Genomic DNA, 22,240 nt, shown 5'->3' on the forward strand with positions numbered 1-22,240 from the left:
TGTTTTGTGCAATGAAATAAATCTACAGTCAGTTTCATAGTACCACTCCATAATTTGACAAGACAGCTTTAAATCCAGTCAGATGAAGAATGTCCGGAGTGTTTTAATTTTCAACTGACTGACCTGTTGTGTATAACTCTTGTGTTTGGCTTAGCACTTGAAAATCAGGGTGTTTTGGAAGAAAGGAGAAAAAAAGGCATTTAACATAGTATTATGTTTTCTTTACAGACTGACACGTCTCTGGGACCTGCAATGACAAGTCAGAACAGTAGCCATGCAGAGAAAACTGGTGAAATGTCCTCAAAGCAGCCAACACCAAAAGTGCAGGTCCAACGATCTGTCTCCCGAGAAACCATCACTATTCATTTCTCTGCATTTGGGAAGGAGGAAGAAGAGGAGGAAGAGGAGTTTAAGGAATTTCTTGATGAGGAACTAGATGACCAAAGCATTGTAACAGCACTTGAAGCCAAGGAAGACCTCTGCTTTGAGCATACTGGCCATGAATTTTCTGGTCCAGCTACCTCGCTTAACATGGCCAACTCTGCATCACTACTGTCCTCATCGCCTGCAGTTCTGCCAACTGCAGAGACTGTAAAGCTGTTGGATTCTCCTTCCACATCCCAAGTATTCAGTGCAGTGCCACTAGTCCTGTCTCCATCACATTCATGTCATACAGTTAGCTCATCAGGTGCACCACCTGTGGAACAGAAATCCAGCCTGTCATCTTCCCCATCCTCATCCCCTTCCAGATCAGTTGTCTGCTCTAGTGGATCATCCACAGTTTCTAGTTCAAAGCCTTTTAAAGGTTTAGTCAAGTCCCTTTCAACAGATGTGGAACCAAAAGAGCCCACCCCACCAATGCGACATAGACAGCTAATGAAAACCTTAGTAAAATCTCTGTCTACAGACACTTCCAAACAGGAATCTGAAACAGTGTCTTACAGGCCACCTGACTCAAAACTGAACTTGCATCTGTTCAAACAGTTCACTCAACCTCGAGCTACAGGTGGTGATTCAAAAACTGCCCCCTCATCTCCATTAACATCTCCCTCTGACACCCGTTCCTTTTTTAAAGTACCTGAAATGGAGGCTAAAATTGAAGATACTAAAAGACGCCTTTCTGAAGTAATCTATGAGCCTTTTCAGCTGCTCAGTAAAATAATGGGTGATGAAAGTAGTAGCCACAGGCCCAAAGCCTTATCTTCAAGTGCTTCAGAACTCTCAAACCTTTCCAGTTTGAATGGCCATTTGGAAAGCAATAACAACTACAGCATTAAGGAAGAAGAATGTGATTCTGAAGGGGACTTCTATGGAAGTGACTCTAACCTGAATAAGAACGATCAGTCAAAAGTGGCTGAAGAACATGCAAAAGAGACGGAGACCAAAAGCTCTCAGTCTGCAAGCACAAAGGACATGAGTTCGAAAACGTCACTCGTACTTGAAAAATGTTCATTGTCTGCACTAGCAAGCAGAGAGGATGAGGAGTTTTGTGAACTGTATTCTGAAGACTTTTCCTTGCTAGAGGATGAAAGCAAAACTGATAAACCTGCTGAAACTTCGCTTGATCCCAGGATAACTGAGGAAAATGGTACTTTGCTCAGTAGTGAAGATGAAAATAATCCATATGAGCAACAGCCTAAAATACCAGTGAAAACTTTATACTTCTTAACGCTGTTAGTCTATGCTTACTTTATTATCCCTCTCCCTGGCTACTTAAGTGGACTTTTATTTGGAATGGCCCTTGGATTTATGATAGCTATCTGTGTGATTTGGCTTCTTACTCCACGTACTCATGAATATCTCAAATTTCATAAAAGTATGAAAAAGCAATGGAATACAGGAGCTCTAGACATCAAAGAACCTGAAATACTGAAGGTGAGGTCATAACGTTTCTTATGTGTGTGTCTCTGTGCTTTATTTTGGGTAGAAGTAGTAAACTAGATTTATTCTGAAGGTGTAAATGAGCTGAATTATCCCTGCTTATAAACAGAGTATTGTTTTAGAATTAGGCGGCTTTGGCAGGGGCACAAATGATTTAGTATCCAAGAATATGTAATACTTCAGTGTCCTTAAGGACTAGCAGAAAACCAGAATTGCTTCCAAAGTAGAAGGGCTAATTGTTTTGCTGGTGGCTTTCAAATGATCCAGGGGAACTACTGAGGGCAAGTGGTGTCAAAGTTTAGTGTGTAAAGTAACATTTGTGCTTGAAGATGCGTTTTTGGGAGATGTATTTTGTTTCTGTGGTATTTTATTGTCTACGCAGTGATTAGTCTGTCTTGTCCAGTCAAAGCAGATTGTGTTCAAGTAAAGCATAGGTAGTTGGAGAGCATATGAATTTTCCTCCAACATTACCTAATTACAGCAGGAGGAGAAATGAGCAATGAAAGGGATGTGCTCATGGGTTATGATGTCAGTGGTTGTGTGTGCTGCTATCTTAAATATTGCATTGTATAGTATGGATTACATCTCAATAAAACGAGTATCTGAAGGCCGGGTTTGAAATCAAGCTCTCAGGTTCTCTTTTTGATATGTAAAAGAAGCATTTCAGAATGATGGTGGTACAAACTTCACATCACTTATCAGAGTTTTTATGAATGCTTTCTTGTATTTCTGTACGTATTAAATCCATCCTGAGCTTTCTGAAGGTACATCTCCAGATGTGTGGGAACACAAAGGTTGCCTGAATTCAAATTAAGATGGTGTTGATTACATGCTGTAGAATCTGTAGTGTATTGCTAGCTAATCTCTTGTATCTTTAGGTAACCGGAAAGTTGGAGAAATGGATGTAAAAGCCAACTTATGTTGAATTCAGGCAGCAGTTGTAGGCTCGGCCCGATTTTACCTTGGTGTTCCCTTTTTTTTGTTGAATGGTATGCGCTGTGGTCTTTGCTGTTGTGAATGCAGACCGAACACTCCTGTCTGCCCAGCTGATTTACCTGCTGCGTGCACATTCAAATCCTGACAAACTTCCAGTTCTGTCCTTCTTAACTGGGGGCTGAGACCCTGTGTATAGATTTGCCTTGATACATGAAAGCTGGTAAAGATCCGCTATTCGTTATTGGCTAGTGGTAAACTGGCTTTTTGAGATCTTATGTGTTATTCAGGAACCTTTAAACTATATTTTAATCCTTTTATCCAGGAGATATGTTTTATGAGAATGGCTGTAGGCAAGAAATAAACTGCATGAAGAAGTCTGTATTGCTGTAGATTATTGTTTTGTATGATCTGATAAGTATTTATTTCACTCAGTAGCACACAAAGTAATTGCCATTAATATGTAAAGCCCTATAAAAGGGCTTTTTAATGCTTCAGGAATTTAAAAACCAGCTCAGTGCCCATATTGTAGTGGAACATAATGTAATATGATTTAGCAGGTTGCAAGTTACTATTCCTACCTCATACAACTATTTGCTATTTGTATCTGTCAGAATGAGCACTGGACAGTTCAAATCCTCTGAAAAATGAGATAAAGACTTAATTTGTAATAACATTCACTTGAATATAAGAAAATCAGACTTGATGCTCTTGCGTAAAGATGTTATGTTCAGAACTTGTTGGTCCTGTATTTTGGCTTGGGCTACTTCCATGCCACTATGATAAATGCTATGAGTAGGATCTCTTTATGAGGCTGTAGGAGTTGGGATTCTGCCGAATTACTGTCTGGCTATTTTTGTACTAGTACGTGTGCATTCTCCCCCATGTAAATACTGTTTAAGAAGTTTGCATTTGCCTGATTTCAAGAACTAGTGGAGAATTCCCCTCAGCAATTGCTGAAATACCTGACCATTAATACTGTCTCCCCAAAATTGTTCCTTTGCAATGTGACAGACTAAACCACTGCTGGGCAGGTTAGTGTGTGCTTCTGTAGATTTCCGTGCTTAGTTCACTCAAACGTCTTTTGTTGTGGAGGAAGAACGTGCCCCAACCAGAAGATGCACGCAGCCCCCCCTGCATCTTCAGTGTGTGTTTTCTTATCTTCTATTTCTGTAGCTTCAGTTATCTGGCTTCCTTTTCCTTTTTTTTTTTTTTTTCCTTCCTCTTGAATGTATTACTTTTCTAACTTCCTTATTGGCCTTCTGAGTTGTTCATTCCCTTGTGTTTTGATGGCTGATACAGAAGGTTTTAAGTAACAGCTGAAATGGAAGTGATAAATTTACCCTTTCCATTAGAAAGAACTTGCATAAGAAGACTGCTCGAGAAATGAAGCTTTTTGAGCCACAATTATACAGCAACAGGAGGCTTTTTACCAGTGTGCTGTTCCTGGAAGTCACCCAAGGGATATTGTATTTGCTAGTGGCCTCTGGCAAAAAAAAAAAGTAGTTTTTTTTTCCAGTTCAGGTGATGATTACTTTTGCCCATCTTAGATCTTTTCTGTGTCTTTAGATTTCCTGTCAATAAAAGCTCAAAATACTGCATTATTTTTCCTTGTTCATCAAGCAAAACACTATTAAAGTGTTACAAAATAGTGGTAATGAGAGGGATACTAATACAGTTAATGTGATTTGGGTGATCAGCAGTCTCTTGATGAAGCATTTGACTGTCTTATTTAATGATAGTGGATATTAATCAACCTGTTAATATCACTAATAAACTCTGGGACTAGTTTTAATCCAGATCTGGGTTTAGATTGAAGTTGACTTGCTAATTCCTTTATTTATGTATTTGAAAATATCGTAGAAGTAATGATCTTTTATTTAAAATAAAAGATTTGGAGCCCAGAGCCACTAAAGGGGAAAGATAAACCAGGATGTGCCTTTTAAAGCCATTTTATGCAGGTGCCTGTTTTCCACGGACCTATTGGTTCCTGTTGGTAGCACTGCTGTGACAGAGGTGACGTGCTGCACTCTGAAAGCCAGCTCCATCTCTGCCACCTAACAGGCAGGCCAGATGCTGTTAGCGCAGGTAGGGGTTCATGAATAATAACTGTGCCCTTTGCTGTACCAGCCGTGGTGCCCAGTATCCTAACCAGAGGCTTTGCCAGGTTACCAGTCCAATGGTGAGGCACTTTCTCCTGATTTCAGCTGTGAATCCAGAGCAACTGCTGACCTTTATAAATGGAGATCACAGGATCAGTGTAAATGGCAAGCAGCTGCAGAGTGCCTTATGACTATGGTCATTGTCCTCCCTGAATTACTAAATTTCTTGTTTTAACAACTTCGCTAGCACAAGAAAGACCCATCATACAGTCACTGCTCTCCTACACAAGGAAATCCATTGTTGTTTCGGTAGTTCGGGAAAACGTATCTGTTTCTAGGACGTTATGGTAACATAACTTCTCTGTTTAGATGCATTGCAAAACTATTTCCGTAGGCTGTAAATCTTTTGCTCCAACTTGTTTTTGCTGAGAGAGCGGGCAGAGGTATTTCTGCTAAAATTGTTCGTAAAATGCAGGACCTTTGGCTTAATTCTTGGTCTTGTTTTCAGTCCCGTTTAGGCTAAACAAAGCAATTTACAAAACTGAAAATTGCTGAGGTGAGAAGGCAAAGGTGTCATTCCCCCCCCTTGAACAGCACTGGGGATATGAGGGGAAGAAAGTCCTGCAGCTGGCACGTATTTTCAGGTGCATTAAAAGAGTGAAGAATCATTCTTTGGTGAAGCATTAACACATTATTTGCTCTCAGCCATGCAGTGTTTCTCTGAGTTACAAAATAACTTCAAAGTTGAGTGCAAAACCAAACAGTGCATCCTTAGAAATAAGGAAACAAAAAAGTTCTGTCCCAGGAAGGTTTGTAGTGATGTGGTAGGTATCTCTTTTCATCCTGACTGGTGGCTAGGTCTGAAATAAAACAGCAAATATTTGAATTTAAACTTCTCTGTCTTTTGGGTTTTGGGCTATGCCTCAGATATATGACGCAGCCGATCTTTTCTTTGTCTAGAAATTGCTATGTAGGCAGCAAATGTATTTGTCTTCTGTTGGTCTTAAATTTTGAATGTTCAGTACCTTAAGCAGCCAGAAATCATTGTTAAAAGTCTTAAACAGATTCTTCAGTTGCTAAAAACCTGATGGTTGTGCCATGAGAGGCAGTGTTTGCACTTCTGTTGGGTTTGTTAGGTACAGTGGTCAAGGGAGGCAGCAGTCCAGGATTTGAGAATTGTGTGTTTGGCAGATTATACAGCTAATCCTTTGTTTGAAGTGGAAAGCCTGGGCACATGGTAGGGATCAGAAAAGCAGGTGGGACTTTGCAGGGCTCCTGAAAGCCTAAAGAGGAGAGAGAACGTACAACCTGGAGAAGCAGAGTTTGTTTAGTTTATTTTCGTCCTTTAAGTTCACCATGTGTTGCTGCTGCTGGGAAGAAGGTGTCAGTCTTCAAAAGGACTTTTACTGTTGTTTAGTTGTGTAGGGCAAGGAAATATGGCAGAAAGGCTGGTACTGGCACTGTTACAGAAGACATGGCATAGGAAAGGCTCTGCTCTAGTGCATGTCGTGAAGGATGAATTCAGTTCCCTGTGTTAATAAAGATTCACTGGGCTTAAGTCAGTTAATGTAGGCTGGACCTGGCTCCTTTTTATTGCAGCTGTGGCTAGCTCAGTATGTGCTGGAGAGATAAAATTAAACATGACCGTAAGGGTGTTGGGTAACACTCTTACAGCTATTGGGAAGTTACAGCAAAACTTGTGCATCTGATGTGTGTCCCAAGCACTCATGTTGTCTCAGCTTTTCTTTGAAGCTATGTTCATGGATTTTGACTCCTTACTATGGTACACAGTAGTCAAGAGAATGCTGTGTAAATCACTCCTTGTTCTCATCACTATGTGTTGCCTGCTCAGCTCAAGTGCTTGTGTTAGAAAACTCCATCTCAATGCTGGTTCCATCTCAAGCAGGAAATTAAAGAAACTTCAAGTGTGTTCTGACCTTCCTTCTTGGGCACTGTATATACCCGGAGGTTGCTAACCCTCCTACTGAAAATAACATCATCGCTTATTACGGTTACGGAAAGGGCTCATGTGGCTATCCAAGTACCCCTTTTCTCTTTGTGCAGCTTGTGTGGTCTTCAGCCTGGAAGACATCCGTAAACTTTTGAGGCAGCACATTTTTGTCTGTGTGTTTGCCTGGCTGCAGTGTCCAGACTTTGGTGTCTGAGCTACAAATAGCTCAGAGACCTGATCCAGGGGCAGGTGGGAGTCTCTCCAGAGACCTGTGGGCCATATGGATATCCCAGTTCTGCACAGAGTGAGTGGCTCACAGTGGCTTTAGGCGACTCATGTGACGTCCTTGTGCTTCACCAAGTCCTGCTGGAGTTCCTGGCTGAAAATTAATTGCTGTCTGCTCAAAGATGTCTTGGCTTAGTGATTTTGAGGAAGGAAATGGGATGTGCTCAAACATACATCAACCCTGCTGTGCAGAGCCTTGGAGGTTTATAGAAAACTCTCCCTCATGCGTTGTATTTCCTATATGGTAGTTGTATATAACCCAATGTAAGCAAAAAAAAACAAAACACAAAGCTTCTTCAAAGGGCATATGTGGGTATAGGTATTTCTGTTAATAAAAGAGGTAGTCTGCTTTGGAACTGAGCAAAGGTGAGTGACTTAATATTTCTGAACATTAAAAAAATGCTGGTTTACCTGTTTTTTTTTTTTTCAGTTTCTAGTGAAAATGGAGCTAGATGTTGGAGTAAGCAAAACATCACTGTTACTATGGCACCTAAGACAGTGTATGCTGTCTACTTGGAGAAATTATATGGCACTGAAGGAAATAAGTGTTAAAATACGTTTTACATTTCTGTGTGTGGGTGGAAACTTCTTTAAGTCAAAATGTTGCAGTAAATTCTGGGATGTTTTGCATAAGGTAGCTATAACTTCTTTGTTTTGAAGAATACTATGGATGCTCCTTCAGCTCTCCCGACTTCCCAGCAATGGATGCTCTCCCTCTTCTATATGCACCTAGGTATTTGTAAAGGTGCCATTTTACTTTATGCTCCAGGGCATGGCTGTTTTCTGCCTCCTTTGCTTTCTGTTGACATTAGTGAATATTGAGTGTGCTGAATGAAAGTTTTGATGTGCAGGTAGGAGTTATTATCAAAGAATGTTGTATGGCAGGTTAAGAGAAGGAAAACTTGTCATCCTTGAATGAGTATTCTGGCTTGTCTTCTGCCCCATTTATTATCTTGCATTTTCTGTAACCAGATGCTAGAGAAGAGGAGTAACATCACCCCCACGGATAGAGTCAGCACTTGCAGGCTTGTTACAGCAGGGCTGATTTGTTTTTCTGCTTCTTTCACTGCACAGAAACAAATGCACATGTATGATTCCTGTGTTGTAACTGGGCAGTTACACAACATATTAAATGATCCTAAGCAGTGATGGTGCATTAAAACAAACTCCAGTGTGGTTTTCCACTTGGTCCTTAACTGTCAGTGATTAAAATGCCCGTGTTGTGTATAAGCAGGCGCGCTGTTTGTTCTGCCTTGTCTGTTGGTGATTGAAATGCCCATGCTTGCTGCAAGTAGATGGGCTACTCTGCAGTGTCCCCTTTGCTGGCTGCCCTTTGACTTTTCCCAGCAAGGCGCATCTGCAGATCTCGCAGTGTTTCTTGAAGGTGAGGTGAGAGCTCACTGTGCTACACAGACAAAATTATTTAGTCAGAGAAACAAGTTACGTGCTCAGAATACAGTCCTCATCTCATGCTCTGTCACTGTGGTGCTACTTTGTTTAGAACATTGACTGTTTTGTTGTATTTGTGCAGTAGCAAAAGCATGGGTGATATAAAACTTTCATGTGTGTGCTGGACTTGATTTTCCAGCCTTTTAAAAGCTTGTTAACAAGTGTTTTCTTCTCTAGGGATGGATGAACGAAATCTATAACTATGATCCAGAAACGTACCATGCTACATTGACTCACTCTGTCTATGTGCGACTCGAAGGAAGCACCTTGCGACTTTCAAAACCCAATAAAAATATCTCTAGAAGGGCCGTCTACAATGAGCCAAAGCCTGAAGTCACATATGTCAGCCAGAAAATTTATGAACTTACAGAGAGCAAGGTGAGTGCTTGGGAGTATGCCCTTGCTGGGGTCCGATTTGAGCAAAAAACACTGAAACTTCTTTTAAAATGGTGAATTTTCTTTCCCTCCTCTAGTTTCATGTTGTGTCATTATGTAAACAGAAGTGGTGGTGTGACTAGCCAGCAAAAGATTGTGCTGGGGAGGGAGATTGAGCACGGTTTAATAAAAATTACATATTTGCACAGCAAGAGAAAAGCATGATTTTCCTCGGCAGTTCAGAGCAGAAGTCACCACACGGGAGTTTGGAGAACCACTCCCCATACATTAGATTACTGCGTGAGTGTTCTGAAGCTTACAACAAAATATCTTATAATCTTTGGTTGTCTCTGTTTCATTTCATTTCAAGAGGGAATATACATTGTATATGAATGTAAAAGGGGAGAGAGGTGGGTGGAACAAACAAACATGACTTGCAGTTGGTACCCACTGGCTAGGGAAGGAGGCAGGGATTTTTGCAGCTGCAAGAATGCATCAAGAATAATGCTGGGACAGTTTTCCTGCATGTTATGTGCCTCCCTCAAATCTGTGAAGAGTTGCCATATGAATTTGATTCCATTGGCATTGTACTAAGTAATACATCAATACCTCATTAATAAAAGAATGGATTTTTTTAATGTGTTGCATCAAGAATGGGCCTTGGCAGTATAGATGTGTGAGGAAACTGCTTCAGTTGACTATGGAAATTAGAGGGAGAGGAGGACCAAGGCAGTGGGAAGGAAAACCTCTCTTCGTTTCCCTCAGTCAGCGTGGGAAAGGAGCCTGTTGTCAGCTCTGCTTTCCATTAAAGGAAGATGGTGAAAAAGATAAAGCAAAAAAATAGGTTCTGGGCTATTGCAGACTCATTTTTTGCATAATGAAGACAAGCAAAGCTCTTGCATGCTACAAGAGCGCTTGACTGACAACTGCTCCCCATGGTATCTTAGAAAAATTTCCAGTGCTTCCCCCCACAAACCAGCCCCATTCAGTTACACAAGTGCCAAGCACCCTGACTGTAGTAAGCAGATGAGTGACTATTCTCCAAGGTATTTACCCAGTTTTTGGAGAGCACTGATAAGTTCAGCCCCAAGGTAATTTTTAACTCTTACCACTCTTCTTGTCACTTGCATTGTCTCAGTTCTCTCTCAATGGACTGAATTTTCAATATAGTTATCTGCAAATAGCTTCTATGGCTTAATTCTTATGTACTTCCTGTGCCCATTGCCACCTTTGAATACTTAAGTTTAATGAGGTGGGCCTGAAAAGTTGAGTTTGAAACTCAGTTTGGATTTTCATTATCTATCCTGTGGTCACAAAAATAAGTTTAGCTTTTTTCTTTCTATTTTCTTCATATCTATGAGGATAAGATATTCTAAATGAAAACAGTTTCTAATCCACATGACTGTAGATGTCTAAGCCACTTAAATGGTCTTTGTTTTAATTCCAAAGCTATGGCTCACCAAAGACAGTGATAGCAGTAGATTGGACATCAGTTAAACCCAGCATATCCAATGTAGGATCTTTATCTCTTCCATTCCTGTGTTCCTTATGAGAGTATAGAAACACAGAAGATATAACTGAAAAATGTTAATTTAACCCTTTCATTTATCCTTCAGATTTCCCTGGTTCCTAAAAGTCTGGCACGAAAACGGATTTGGAATAAGAAGTACCCTATTTGCATTGAACTCGCTAAACAGGATGACTTTATGGCTAAGGCCCAGACTGATAAAGAGAACACAGAGGAAAAGTTATCTGCGGAAAAAGCAGACATGAACAACGAGGAGTCCAAGAAATCTCAGGGTGGAGCAAAGTACACTAGCCAAAAGGATCAAGTGCTTTATCTCTTTGGAAGGACTGGTAGGGAGAAGGAGGAATGGTTCAGAAGGTTCCTTCTCGCCTCCAAGCTGAAGTCTGAAGCAAAGAAGCTATCCAGTTTATGTGGGAGCAAGCCAGGTATTCAAATTTCATATTCTAGTAAAAGTTTCTATTAAAAGAAACAAACCTAAGTTCTGTTTTCACAAAGGCAGTTGTAGCAACTGTGGAGCCATAGTGATCTCTATAGACAAATAGTACTAAAGACACTTCTCTGCTCCTTATCTTGGCCTCTCATTCCCACCTTCCCACCCTGCCTTTTCCTCTCCTGGCTATACACTTGGCTATATGCCCTCAACTGTTCTTACTATTTTTAGGCTGTTTTATGTGAATATGCTGTTTTCAGTAACTGTAACAGCTCCTGTCATTTTTGTAAGGATTAATTGTTAAGTTTTGGTACTGCTGGAACTGACATCAACATTTGCAGTATTAGACTCAGTCCTCTTACTACTCATTCTTCCTCCATCTTTCCTTCTACTCCAGTCTCTTGGGAACAACAGAGATTTCTCATGGGTTAATGTCACAAGAAAACACATTTTTCTGTTTAAGTGAAAGTCCTGTGCTAATATATATTTATGTATCTGAATCAACAAACATGTTAGTCTGCAGTATTGTTTGAATGTTTGAAATGCTAATTTAAGACCATCCTCTGATAGGGTTTTAAATCTGAATGACTCAGGCTCTTATGTCTTTATTCTCTGAGATGCTTTTAAAAGTTAGTTAACATCATTATTTCTGGCACATAACTTCTTGAAATGCAAATGTAAAATTACTGGCTAATTAAAATTCTAATAGTTACATGTTGTTGACAGCCCTTCTAATTGTAACAGCCTAGAATTAGATTAAAAAAAAAAAAGTTATAGGTACATTTTAATCACCTGACTTTTATTTTAGGCCTTCCCCAGCAGGCCTGTTGGGAATTCTGCCATATGTTATACATATGTGAGTGTCCATATTTAAACCTGCTGACTTTTCCAGTCCCACATCCTGCTGAGTCATATTAAGTATTGACTAATATGGGTTTATGACCACCTAAGCACACAGTAGTGTAATTTACCTTTCAAAATGAGAAAGTGCTACTCTTGAATTGTCTTTTTTTTTCAAAATAAATTGTACCTGCAAGCTAATTTTGTTCCTTTAAATGTTTGATCATACACTCTGTATTTGGCTGTCAGGTTCCTTTTCTGTTAAATAGATATTGTTCCTTTGAATTTGAATTTAGGGATCTTGCCCTCACAGAGTAGAACCGATAGTCAGTCTGGAGTTCTCACACACAGCCGAAGCAGCAGCAAGGGAAGTGCAGAAGAGGTTGCATCCCAGCCAAAGCACAAGGATCTGGCTGGCAATGTACGGCAGAAGATGCTTCTGGACTACAGTATCTATATGGCGAAGTGTGTTCCACAGGAGAAGAAAAGCCCTGCAGGGAGTCCAGTCCTCAGTGCAGAAAGCAGCCCTACAGCTGTGAAAAAGGTAATGCTTTTCTCCCAAAAGATGCATAAGAGGTGGGGAGATATTTTGTTAACTACTATTTTAAAAACTAGTTATGTAGAAAGAAAAATTAACTTCTTTAACTGTACATTGGACCTAAACTTTTTATAAAGCCAGCGTGAGTTTTCATGCTTGCCAGTTCCCTATTGGCCATAGTTTCTTCTTAATGTAACAGACAAGTTTTTCCTTGATTTAGTTTGATTTCTTATGTCCCAAGAATGTCTGTGCTTTTGCAGTGTCTTGTACCTGAAAGATTGTACAGCTGAAGGCAATATGGCTGTAGATTGCCTTCATTTGGGAATGCACAGATGTGTCCTAAAAAACACTGGTCCCAAAATAATAAACAAAAATCAAACTTCCACAAACCTCACTTCCCGATAAAAGTAAAACATTGTTTTTTTCCTCTGTATATTCTAAAGTAGATTGAATGAAAAGCATATTTTTGAGGTACTGGCATGTCAAAACAAAATTCGTGTTGTGTATATGTAGCATAATATGTGTATACCCCCTTTGGCCTCTTGGACTGCATTTGAATCACTCTTAATAAACAAAACCTTAATACTTTAAGTATGACACTCTTAATAATAATGTTAAGTATGATCACCATTCATTTAAAAGATGTAATTAGCATCATGCATCTTTGTTGCCAGACTTTCATACCATGTCCAGAAAGGAGGAGGAGGCCTTAGTATAGCATATGAATAAACACATCTTGTCTTTCCCCAGGAAAAAAGATATTCTAGCCTGTGGCAGCCCCTGAAGCAGTGCTGAATTTGCTGCTGAATCTGGCACGTGTTGGAGATCATTCTATAAATAGATGAACAGGGCTGGCAGGAATCTTGCGTCACAGCAGAAGCTACTAACCCAGCAATTCTGCTTGCGTGAGGCTGCAGCCGTTGGGTGCAGTCACTGCCAAGAAATGATATTCAGAGCATCTGCCTGAGTGCTCTTAGAAAGCACTGTGTTTCTGCTGGCTTCAGGATTTCTGCCTGTAGTGATGAAAGGTGGGGAATTCTCCTTTCATTGCGGGCAGTTGGGAGACATTTAATGTGTTTCCCTGTACTGTGTTTATCGTCTATTTGTAGTGGTTTTTAACTGGATGTAAGGATGTAAGATTTTGTCTTGCTTTCAAATTTTCTGATGAAACAAGGGAAGAGTAGAGCAGTTGCTCTTCTAGAGCCTATTGGGAAAAGAGAGCACGTTTCTACTACAGACGCATTTCTAAGTCTGCGCACTTTGGGTTTATCTGCTTTTTCTGCCAGAGGTTCAATTACATACAACTTTCTCATTTCATTGCCAGAGGTCAATCTGTATCTAAGTGGTCTCGTTCACTCTGTTGCATGTCAGGATGATGACAAGCAAGCTCATGTCAAGCCAGTTGATGTGGTTGTAAAGCTGCTGTCTGTGCTGAGCCTTCAGTGTTCTTGACTAACCCGGGCTATACCACTGAACTTCCCGGTGTAAATGCAGCCTTTTCTAACCTTAGCTTTTAGGCTTTATATAACTGAATAAGTTGCTCTGTGTTTTCAGTTACCAGATGCCCATATGGAAGCTGAAGAAGAAGAACAGGAGGCCTGGGTGAATGCTTTGCTTGGAAGAATATTTTGGGATTTTTTAGGAGAGAAGTATTGGTCTGATCTAGTGTCAAAGAAGATCCAAATGAAACTTAGCAAAATAAAGGTAATCAGTGTGGAGACTTGCACTACACGTCCTCACTGGAGAAAAACAAGCATGCAGTCTTTGAGTTTTACAACAGTAGAAGAGACACCTATTTTACACTTACATGTAAAAGACTAGAAAATAAATGTGCTACAAAGTTCCAGTTCAGCTTTGCTATCCGTTTCACAGTAGGTTAATTTTGGTGCTTCAGTTTCAAATGAACTACAGGTGGATTAACTATTTCTGTATGTGAAGTTTTATGTAAAAACTAGAGGTATATTATATTTACTTTAGGGATAAATAGAGCTGCTTTTAAATGATGAAAGCTGCTTTGGGAAATAGTAGATTGCCTTTAAGATGGAGAAGATCAAGGAACCACAATTCTAATGTGTTCCTGTTAACTTCAGACATATGCTACTTGCAGGAGAGGTCAGTAAGGGTAATAGTCAGGGAAAGAGCTGTCTGGGGGTGATAGGATGTAATTGTGCATCAACTGCAGAAGCTCAAAGGGCAAAGGGAGGAGTGGTGCTTTTGAATGACTTCTGGATCTTCCCTTTGCATTCTGTAGCTCTGCTGAACAGCAGCAGTTAATCACAGGCCTGCTTAGCTCCTGATGTTTGGGGAGGAGTTTGCCTGTTCCTAAAGGCAAAGGAAGACGAAGTCTTGCTGACAAAAGCTCTGAAATTTAGCTGCCAGCACCAGCTGTGAGATAGTGCTTTCTGTGCTTTGGGTAATAAGCAGTAACCAATTCTGCCCTGGCTGTTTCCACAATTATGACAGCAGGGTACCCAAACATCTCATTGGAAGCAGTTTAAGTGGAAAGACTGGGAATGGGGGATGGATGCATTTTTGATAGGTTGAAGCTCTGTCAGTTCACAGGAGATAGGATTTCTATCATTTAGAAATCCTTACAGTAAATAGATACCCAAATCATTGTGATTCTGTGCTTCTATTATATTAAAACTGAGATAGAGATTTAAAAGTTAATGTGCTATGAAAGAATTTGCCAGATAAAAATAGCTGAGACACTGCAACTATAAAATATGTGATTGAATTTAAAACCCAAAGAAGTCTTTGAGTTTTATTCATAGTAAAATAGGATTTACACTTCATTCTTGAGCTTTTACATGCTTTGACTTAAAAGCATGCTGGAGTTTTGTGGTCAGCATCTGAACTTCAGCATAGTTTTAAAAACATTCCAAGTTCAGCTGCTGAATCTCTCCCTAAAATACCATTTAGAAACTAACTGCAAAATCCTGCAATTGGAAGAAATCTGTGTAATTGTGGCTGGTGGTTTTTCAGCTCAATCTATTCCTTAAATTTAATGACCTTTCTTCTCTTAGGCAACCATGTTTAGTTCAATAACATGGATTTGATTTTTGCATTCTGTTCTTTTAGCTGCCATACTTCATGAATGAGCTAACTCTAACTGAACTTGACATGGGGATAGCAGTGCCGAAGATCCTTCAAGCCTTCAAACCTTCTATTGATCACAGAGGTAAACCCATGCTTCCTCTTTCTGCTTGTGCCAGGTTCACTCTTTTGTACCTGTGGAGAATATTATGATCTGTTTATCTTGTGGTTGTTTCAATCAGAGGAAAGTGCTCTTAGTAAGAGTTTATTCTGAGGAGACACAGAGTGGTCTCTATCTTAATAGTAGTAACAACAAGCTTGGTATAAACATACTTCTGTAGATATGGAAATATGAACATGTCTTTCCATTGGAAATAATTACTAAACTAAACTAAAATTTGCATGCAACAGAGGCACAGACCTGTATCTGACACTCTGACATGGACTACAGAGAGCAATGCACATCTCCTCAAGACAGATCTGGTTTTGTACCATACCAGAAAACAAACCTGCTTCAAGGGTAGTTTCCCTGTTCTGAAAACAGTGGTTCAGCAAATACAATTGTAATAAATCAAAAAATAAGACTACAGTGTTGCTTTGCAAAGAGCCTTCAAAATGCAGCATCCCTTTATGCCCTTAATATTGAATATGAGTTTGGTCTTTTTTTAAGCCGAATGACTTTCCTCCTGCTGTTTTATTAATCATTAATCAGAACTTTTTCTTTCTTTTCTGTTCTTTCGGGCTTGCACATGGCCACAAGAGTGTATTTGAGGATACTTTTATCACTTCCGTTTCACAGAAACACAAACTTGGATTAATGTTATGTTGTTTATTTTAACTTCAAAAGTATTTTCTACATGCTGTGAGAGGTGGATACTGTGTTTCTTCTTAGACACGTAACCAGAGCAGTTTCTAGTTTAAAATTGTTTCTGAGTTTATTAAGGATTTCTTAGCTTGTCTCCTCTTACTCTGTTCACCTTTTTAGTTACTGTATTGTTACACTGGGGTGGAAAAGTTTCTAATTGGTCTAAAGGGAAATACTTCCTTGGAGAACTTGCTGTGGTGCAGCTATGGGTTGCATGGCAGACAACTTAGTTTTATTTTAAACTTCTCTTTCAACTCTTAGAGGAAGATATCAAAATCATTTCTGGATGGTGCTAAGCTAAACCAAATAAACTGGTAGTGAGTTGAATGAATTTGCAATACTTTCTAAGAACATTAAGACCCTCTGGAGAAGCTCTTAAATTAGAGGCCAGCAACGAGCCAAACCTCAGCAGGTCAGTTGTGTGTTTAGAACAATAACAACAGACAGGGGCAGAGAGAAGTTTGAACAGATAATTAGCTGTAGATTGTAACAGGATTAATCTTCACTAGCTCTCCTGTGCACAATATTTCTAAGTAGGGAACAGACTGTTATGTTCTTTATGTAGTATCTTCTCAGAGTGTGAGGGTATTGAACACACAGCAGGTGTATAGTACTGTGTCCTTCCTTGCAGCGCTGGTTGGAGGAGATTGCAGCACTGAACTCAGGGGCCTGAGGGGGGTTCTATTCACTGGGGTGGTTTGTCTCTACAAGATCTCAGTTCTGCTCATTGTTCTTAAAGGTCAAGCAGCAGTGGTTCCCCAGGATGGAGAATTTGTCATAGAATTCAGCTGTGCACAGTATGAGATAAGGAACCAGTTTTCTGCTTAGCAGCAATTTAGGCTTCATCTTTGCTCATATTATATAGTTTGGATCTGGTATTTTTAAGGTATACTTAACTCTAGTTTTGGTGTAAGACTCATTTGTCTGCCACTCTTACTACAGTGCTCTTCTCTCTGATGAATAGTTATCATCAGACCTTTGCAAGAACACCAGATGCAAGAAATTTAGGAGGAAATAAGTAAACTTTATCACCAATACTACAAATGTTATGCCATGCAAATCACTGACTAAAAACATGAGGTTAGTGAGTGCTGACCTTTCCCTCGTAAAAGTGTGAACAAAACAGACTTTGAGGAATTATTAAAATTCTCTTGGGCGTACATAACATGTTAACTAATGCTGCCTGTTGTATCCAGATGCCATTGTTTGCCCTTATCTCACTTGAGACTTGCAGCTCTTTGGGGAAAAGCCTTATCTGTAAAACACTGGGTACTTTGCTCTCAACTTCTGGAAAGAATGTTTTCCTTTGAGCTTTATAAAGAAAGCGTGTTGGGTAAGAGCAAAATTGTTTTGTTGTCACAAGGAACAAAACCTGTGTTTTAAGAGAAATAAAAATTGAATAGATGGAATAAACTCATGTGCAATCAGTATTCGGGGAACTAAAACACACTGCTATTGGTTGTCATATGCTTCCTGTGTTCTACACAGTACCTATGACATCCTCCTGTGCTCCCAGTAGCAAAGTGGCTTCACCGTTGGTAGGAATTTTGAGTTAAAGAAAACAAAGTGAAAACTCTTTGAAATCATGATATGTACGATGCTGGCAAAGTTGTGTCATGGTTTGTAAATAAACTTGCACTTTGGGGTTCTTGTCGGAGTGTTTCCCTATGCCTGGATTTAAACAGTTTTTGAGTTCTTTTCTCTGTTCTCATAACTTCAGTTGTAACCAAATGCTGTAGTTCTAAGTCATGAGATGGGATTTAGGAGACTTGGCTTCAATGAATTGCCAACAAGGGCAGTGAGAACAATTAACTCCTTCAGTTTCTTGTTCAGTTAAACTGTGTCAAGCAAATATTTATGGTAGAATTTGTAATCCTTGTGACTCCTTTCATATTGTCGAAGCACACGTGAACTCTCAGGATCTGAGTTTTTAAGAGCTTCCAGTGAATAATTACTGAAAGAACTTGGTTTGCTGTTGTACTTACAAGGACATAAATAGGGAGACGATAACTGGAAATGCTTGTTTTCATAAGGATAAATTTTTGGTAAGTTGACCTATGAGTAAACCACATATGGTGTAAAAGCAAATATCAAATTTCAGGCCAGTATCCAGAACAAATACTTCTTAAGAATTTTGTTAAATGTTTGAGACAGTCAATCATTTGAGGTCGCCTTTTCTGAGGTGTTAAAATGCAGTGAATGATTGTGATGTGCTTTGTTTCATCCAGACTATTTTACCAGTGCAGGAAGACATTTTTTTATTATATGGCTCCTCCGAGTAACTAAATTTGTTAACAGACAATGTTAGGGAAAATCTTGTTTCTGTTAATACTCCTGTTTGTGTGACAGCATATGCTGTAGTATTTACTGTATTTCTGTCAAGGCTAGGAAGCTGGATAACTCTGAATAAATTGTACCATCTGCCTAATTTCCCCTCCTATTCCTTCTCACCTCCCTTTTTCCCTCTGGAAGATGCATATGAAGGTTTTCTAGCCAGGAGGAATTTTCCCTCTCAGTAATGGCATCATTGGCTCAATTTGATCTACTGTTAAAACAACATTGATGCTTGAAGCATGCTGATTCATTTTGTCCAAAAGGCCTGTTTAGCAGTTTTCTTGTTTCTCATGATCTTACTGCTACTTTGCTACTCTGTAGAGGAAAAATCTGTATAAGCTTGTGTTTGAGTTCCTGTCTTTGGTTTTAGAACAGTATGATGGAAGAGTAATTTGGGTTAGTAAAGAAGCAGCTTGCCCTCAGTACTGCTTCCAACATAGTCTATCAGTGACCTGGTCCTTTGGAACTGTGTGTGCTTCTGATATAAACGTGTGGAACTGGGGACAGTGCCCTTCTGATATGTGTGCTAAGTAGAAAATATCTCTTCTTTAACTGGAAACGTCATTTCAAGATCAATGAAACCCAAAGGATAGTTACTTGCTTCTGAATGAGCAAATAAAAGTAGAATGTGTTAATGGTTGATGTGCCAGATACTCATAGGGCATATTGCACGCAGATGCAAGGTCTGGGAAAGGAAGATGCATAATCTATGCTTAGTGGCTTCTGATTTCTAATCTCTGGATCACAAATACCCCACAGCTTTTTTTAATCGGTGGAGCTGCAGGGTGTCACTTAAGAGGCAGGACCTAATCTTGCAGTTATTCCCAAGACAATTCTTCTGGGGATTGAGATAAACAAATACTCTGCCTAGACAAAAGGATGTAACAATACTACACATCTAGAGTTGTAAGTAACGACCCTGTTTGCTGAGAGTCACAAGGATGCCAATAGCTGAGTTACTGAGCAAACCTTTTTATACTTCAATACAGCATTGCTGAAAGCAAAGGATACTGCAGGTTGTGATGCCAGACAAGCAATATTGCTTTGGGATTTCAAGAGCTGCTTCATTTGCACAGGTTAAGTAATATAAAGGACCATCCCCATTACTGCTTGGCTTGGACCATTACTGTAAATAGTTTTGAAGTGAATCCCTGATTGTATTCTATTTTCTTGATCTTCATTCAGATCTCTTAAGCAGTTTAAGTGTGTGTAAATCACGCTCCTTTTTTTAGATCATTGGCAGTACTCACTGATCTGTCTTTCAGCATAACTTTGATATATGTCTGAACATTCCACCTTGTTCCATAAGCTTACTGTGAACAGAAAGCTTTGATAAGCCGTTAATTATTTGTGAATTAATGACATAATGAGTTGATGCAAAAGTAATTCTTCTCTTTGGAAGAAACTTTGTAAGAGTTTTGGCTTGGCATGAAGATGAAATTATTGTGGCTGGTCTTAAAGTGAAATCTTTTGTTGTTTTTAATTTTAGGACTTTGGATTGATCTGGAAACGTCCTACAATGGATCTTTTCAAATGACCCTGGAGACCAAGATGAACTTGACCAAACTTGGCAAAGAACCGCTTGGTGAAGCACTTAAAGTTGGAGAGATCGGCAAAGAAGGGTAAGGTGTTACAATGATACAGTAAAGTAAAAGCTTTCATAGTGGAAAAAGTGGAATTTTCCTTGTATATGCAGCTCTGGCTTTACAATAGACTGAAAGGAGCTGTGGGGGTTGCATACCCATGAGAACAGAATCTGAACGTTCTGTGCAACTATAATGTTTGATTACACCACTGACAATTGCCTTAATAAAAGGCTTTGCAGTACAGTCAGGTTTTTTATGTATATTTTTGTAGGATTTTAAAATGTTCTGTGACTAAGTTTAGTTTTATCTTATGCTTGAGTTGGGGCTTTAGCCAGTAAGACTTGAATATTGGTGGTACACACACGCAGATATGGAGACATACACATGGAACATGCTGTTACAGGTACAGTTGTAAACCATGTAACAGTAAACAGTGGTGGAAGGTAAATAGGCTGTAATTGTTGTGTAAAGACTTTCTCCAATAGCTTTATTGCATCATGAGAATAATCACACCCCTGCTTTAGTCTCCAGTTTTCTCATATCTGACTTCCATTCACCTGCCATGTCTAAGTGAAATGCCTTATAGATGAGCTAATTGGGAAACACATGTACTGCAACTTCCTAACTTGCACTTGTGCTTTCCCTAGCACTTTTATGATATTGCCTGAATCTCATCAGTGTGTCTGTTTGTATTTATCTTGTGGCACCTGTCAAACATCCATCCCATCAGCTGTGGAGTGCTGATTCTCTTTGTGCTGTGCTCTCTTTGTACTTAAGAAATCTGCAGTCCCTAAGCGGTGATCTCTGATTTATTGTACATCCACTGCCAACAAATAAAAAAAAATTCTCTAAATCTGGCCATGTGTTTAGATAAAATGTTGTGTTCTTTCAGAATTAAGATACAAGGTGCTTTATATACTCATGTTGTAGCTCTGACCATTTATTCCGAGATATCTTGAAGTAATGGTTACAGCAGCACTATATTATGGTGCAGTCAGGATGAGAAAATAAATGTGAAAAACCTGATAGCTGAATAATCTCATACACTGGTAGAAATGCAGAGGGTTTAAAATCAACCTAGATTTGTTGTCACTGCTTGAAGTAAGTATTTCTGAATTTACATCAGTATAGTTGATAGGTGTGATTTTCCTTGAAAAATCCCTTTAATTTTGTCCACCCCAAAAAAATGGGGGCAGACAAGGAAATGTCTGCACAAACAAAATTCTTGTTTTCCTTCCCATTCCTTCGGGATTCTCTATGTGTATTTCATAACTGTCCAGTGTAAGAACGGCCTCAGAAACCATTAGTGAACACATTGATTTAATATTTAAAAATCAGCTTGATTCTAGATGAGCAATAGGACCCCAGCAATGTAAATGTGAATGTCTGTATCTAAGCAACCAATTACTTGAAGGTATAACCATTAACTGCACTGCTCCTGCACATGCCTGTGATGTTTCAAACGCTCAGGGCCAAGTGCTATGCCAGCTTTATGCAGGGCAGTCTCATGCATTCTAGTTGTGAATGAAGGCTTTTTGCTTGCTGGGTTGTTTTTTCCTTAAAGACAATGGATATTATAAACAAACAAATGAAAGATGGAGAAGTGTAGAACAGTTTGCTTCTCATCTATGCTTTCCATTATGTTAGTTAATTTTACTGGGCTTTTTAATTACCAGTTGACAGCTGCTGTGACAAATCAAACTATTCTGCATGCCTATTCTGCAAACTATTGCATCCACAGTGGTGTCATCTGTAAGTGATGCATGTTGGTTGCTTACACTCATTTCTATCTCTCAAGAGCCTAGAACAAACACACCTCTTGAGATGCAGTGACCAACTCATCCAGAAAGAGGAAGGTGGGGAAAGCAACGCTGAGTTTTAACTGACCTTGGATATTGTCAGTATAAAGCGAGACAAATGATTCGGTGTTTGCAGTCCAGTTCTATCATTGCTGCTGCTTTATTGTTTGAAATAGGAGTGTGGTGTTACACAGTTTGATAATGCTGTCTTGCATGCACTCATAGGAAAATGCAGCTCTCAAAAAGGGTGGAAAATGAATTAATTGCCAATTTCATAAAATTAATAGAGTAGCAGGTTCTACCATACT

At 39.4% G+C, this 22,240-nt stretch overlaps 1 protein-coding gene across 1 annotated transcript in view; it reads left to right on the forward strand.

The window, feature by feature from the left end:
* Positions 1-205: 205 nt before the first annotated feature.
* TEX2 (testis expressed 2) overlaps positions 206-22,240 on the forward strand; it is a 28,313-nt gene continuing 6,278 nt past the window's right edge. Inside the window, exons 1-7 of the mRNA XM_062612644.1 lie at positions 206-1,875; positions 8,779-8,979; positions 10,593-10,929; positions 12,071-12,318; positions 13,867-14,016; positions 15,394-15,493; positions 20,037-20,169. Coding sequence (XP_062468628.1) covers positions 214-1,875; positions 8,779-8,979; positions 10,593-10,929; positions 12,071-12,318; positions 13,867-14,016; positions 15,394-15,493; positions 20,037-20,169 — 2,831 coding nt within the window. The 5' untranslated portion in view covers positions 206-213. The remainder of the gene's footprint in view (positions 1,876-8,778; positions 8,980-10,592; positions 10,930-12,070; positions 12,319-13,866; positions 14,017-15,393; positions 15,494-20,036; positions 20,170-22,240) is intronic.

The sequence above is a fragment of the Pezoporus occidentalis genome, unplaced genomic scaffold (genome assembly GCF_034315485.1).
Source record: "Pezoporus occidentalis ecotype Australia unplaced genomic scaffold, CSIRO_AGI_Poc_V1 ctg160, whole genome shotgun sequence".
NCBI classification, from domain to species: Eukaryota; Metazoa; Chordata; class Aves; order Psittaciformes; family Psittacidae; genus Pezoporus; species Pezoporus occidentalis.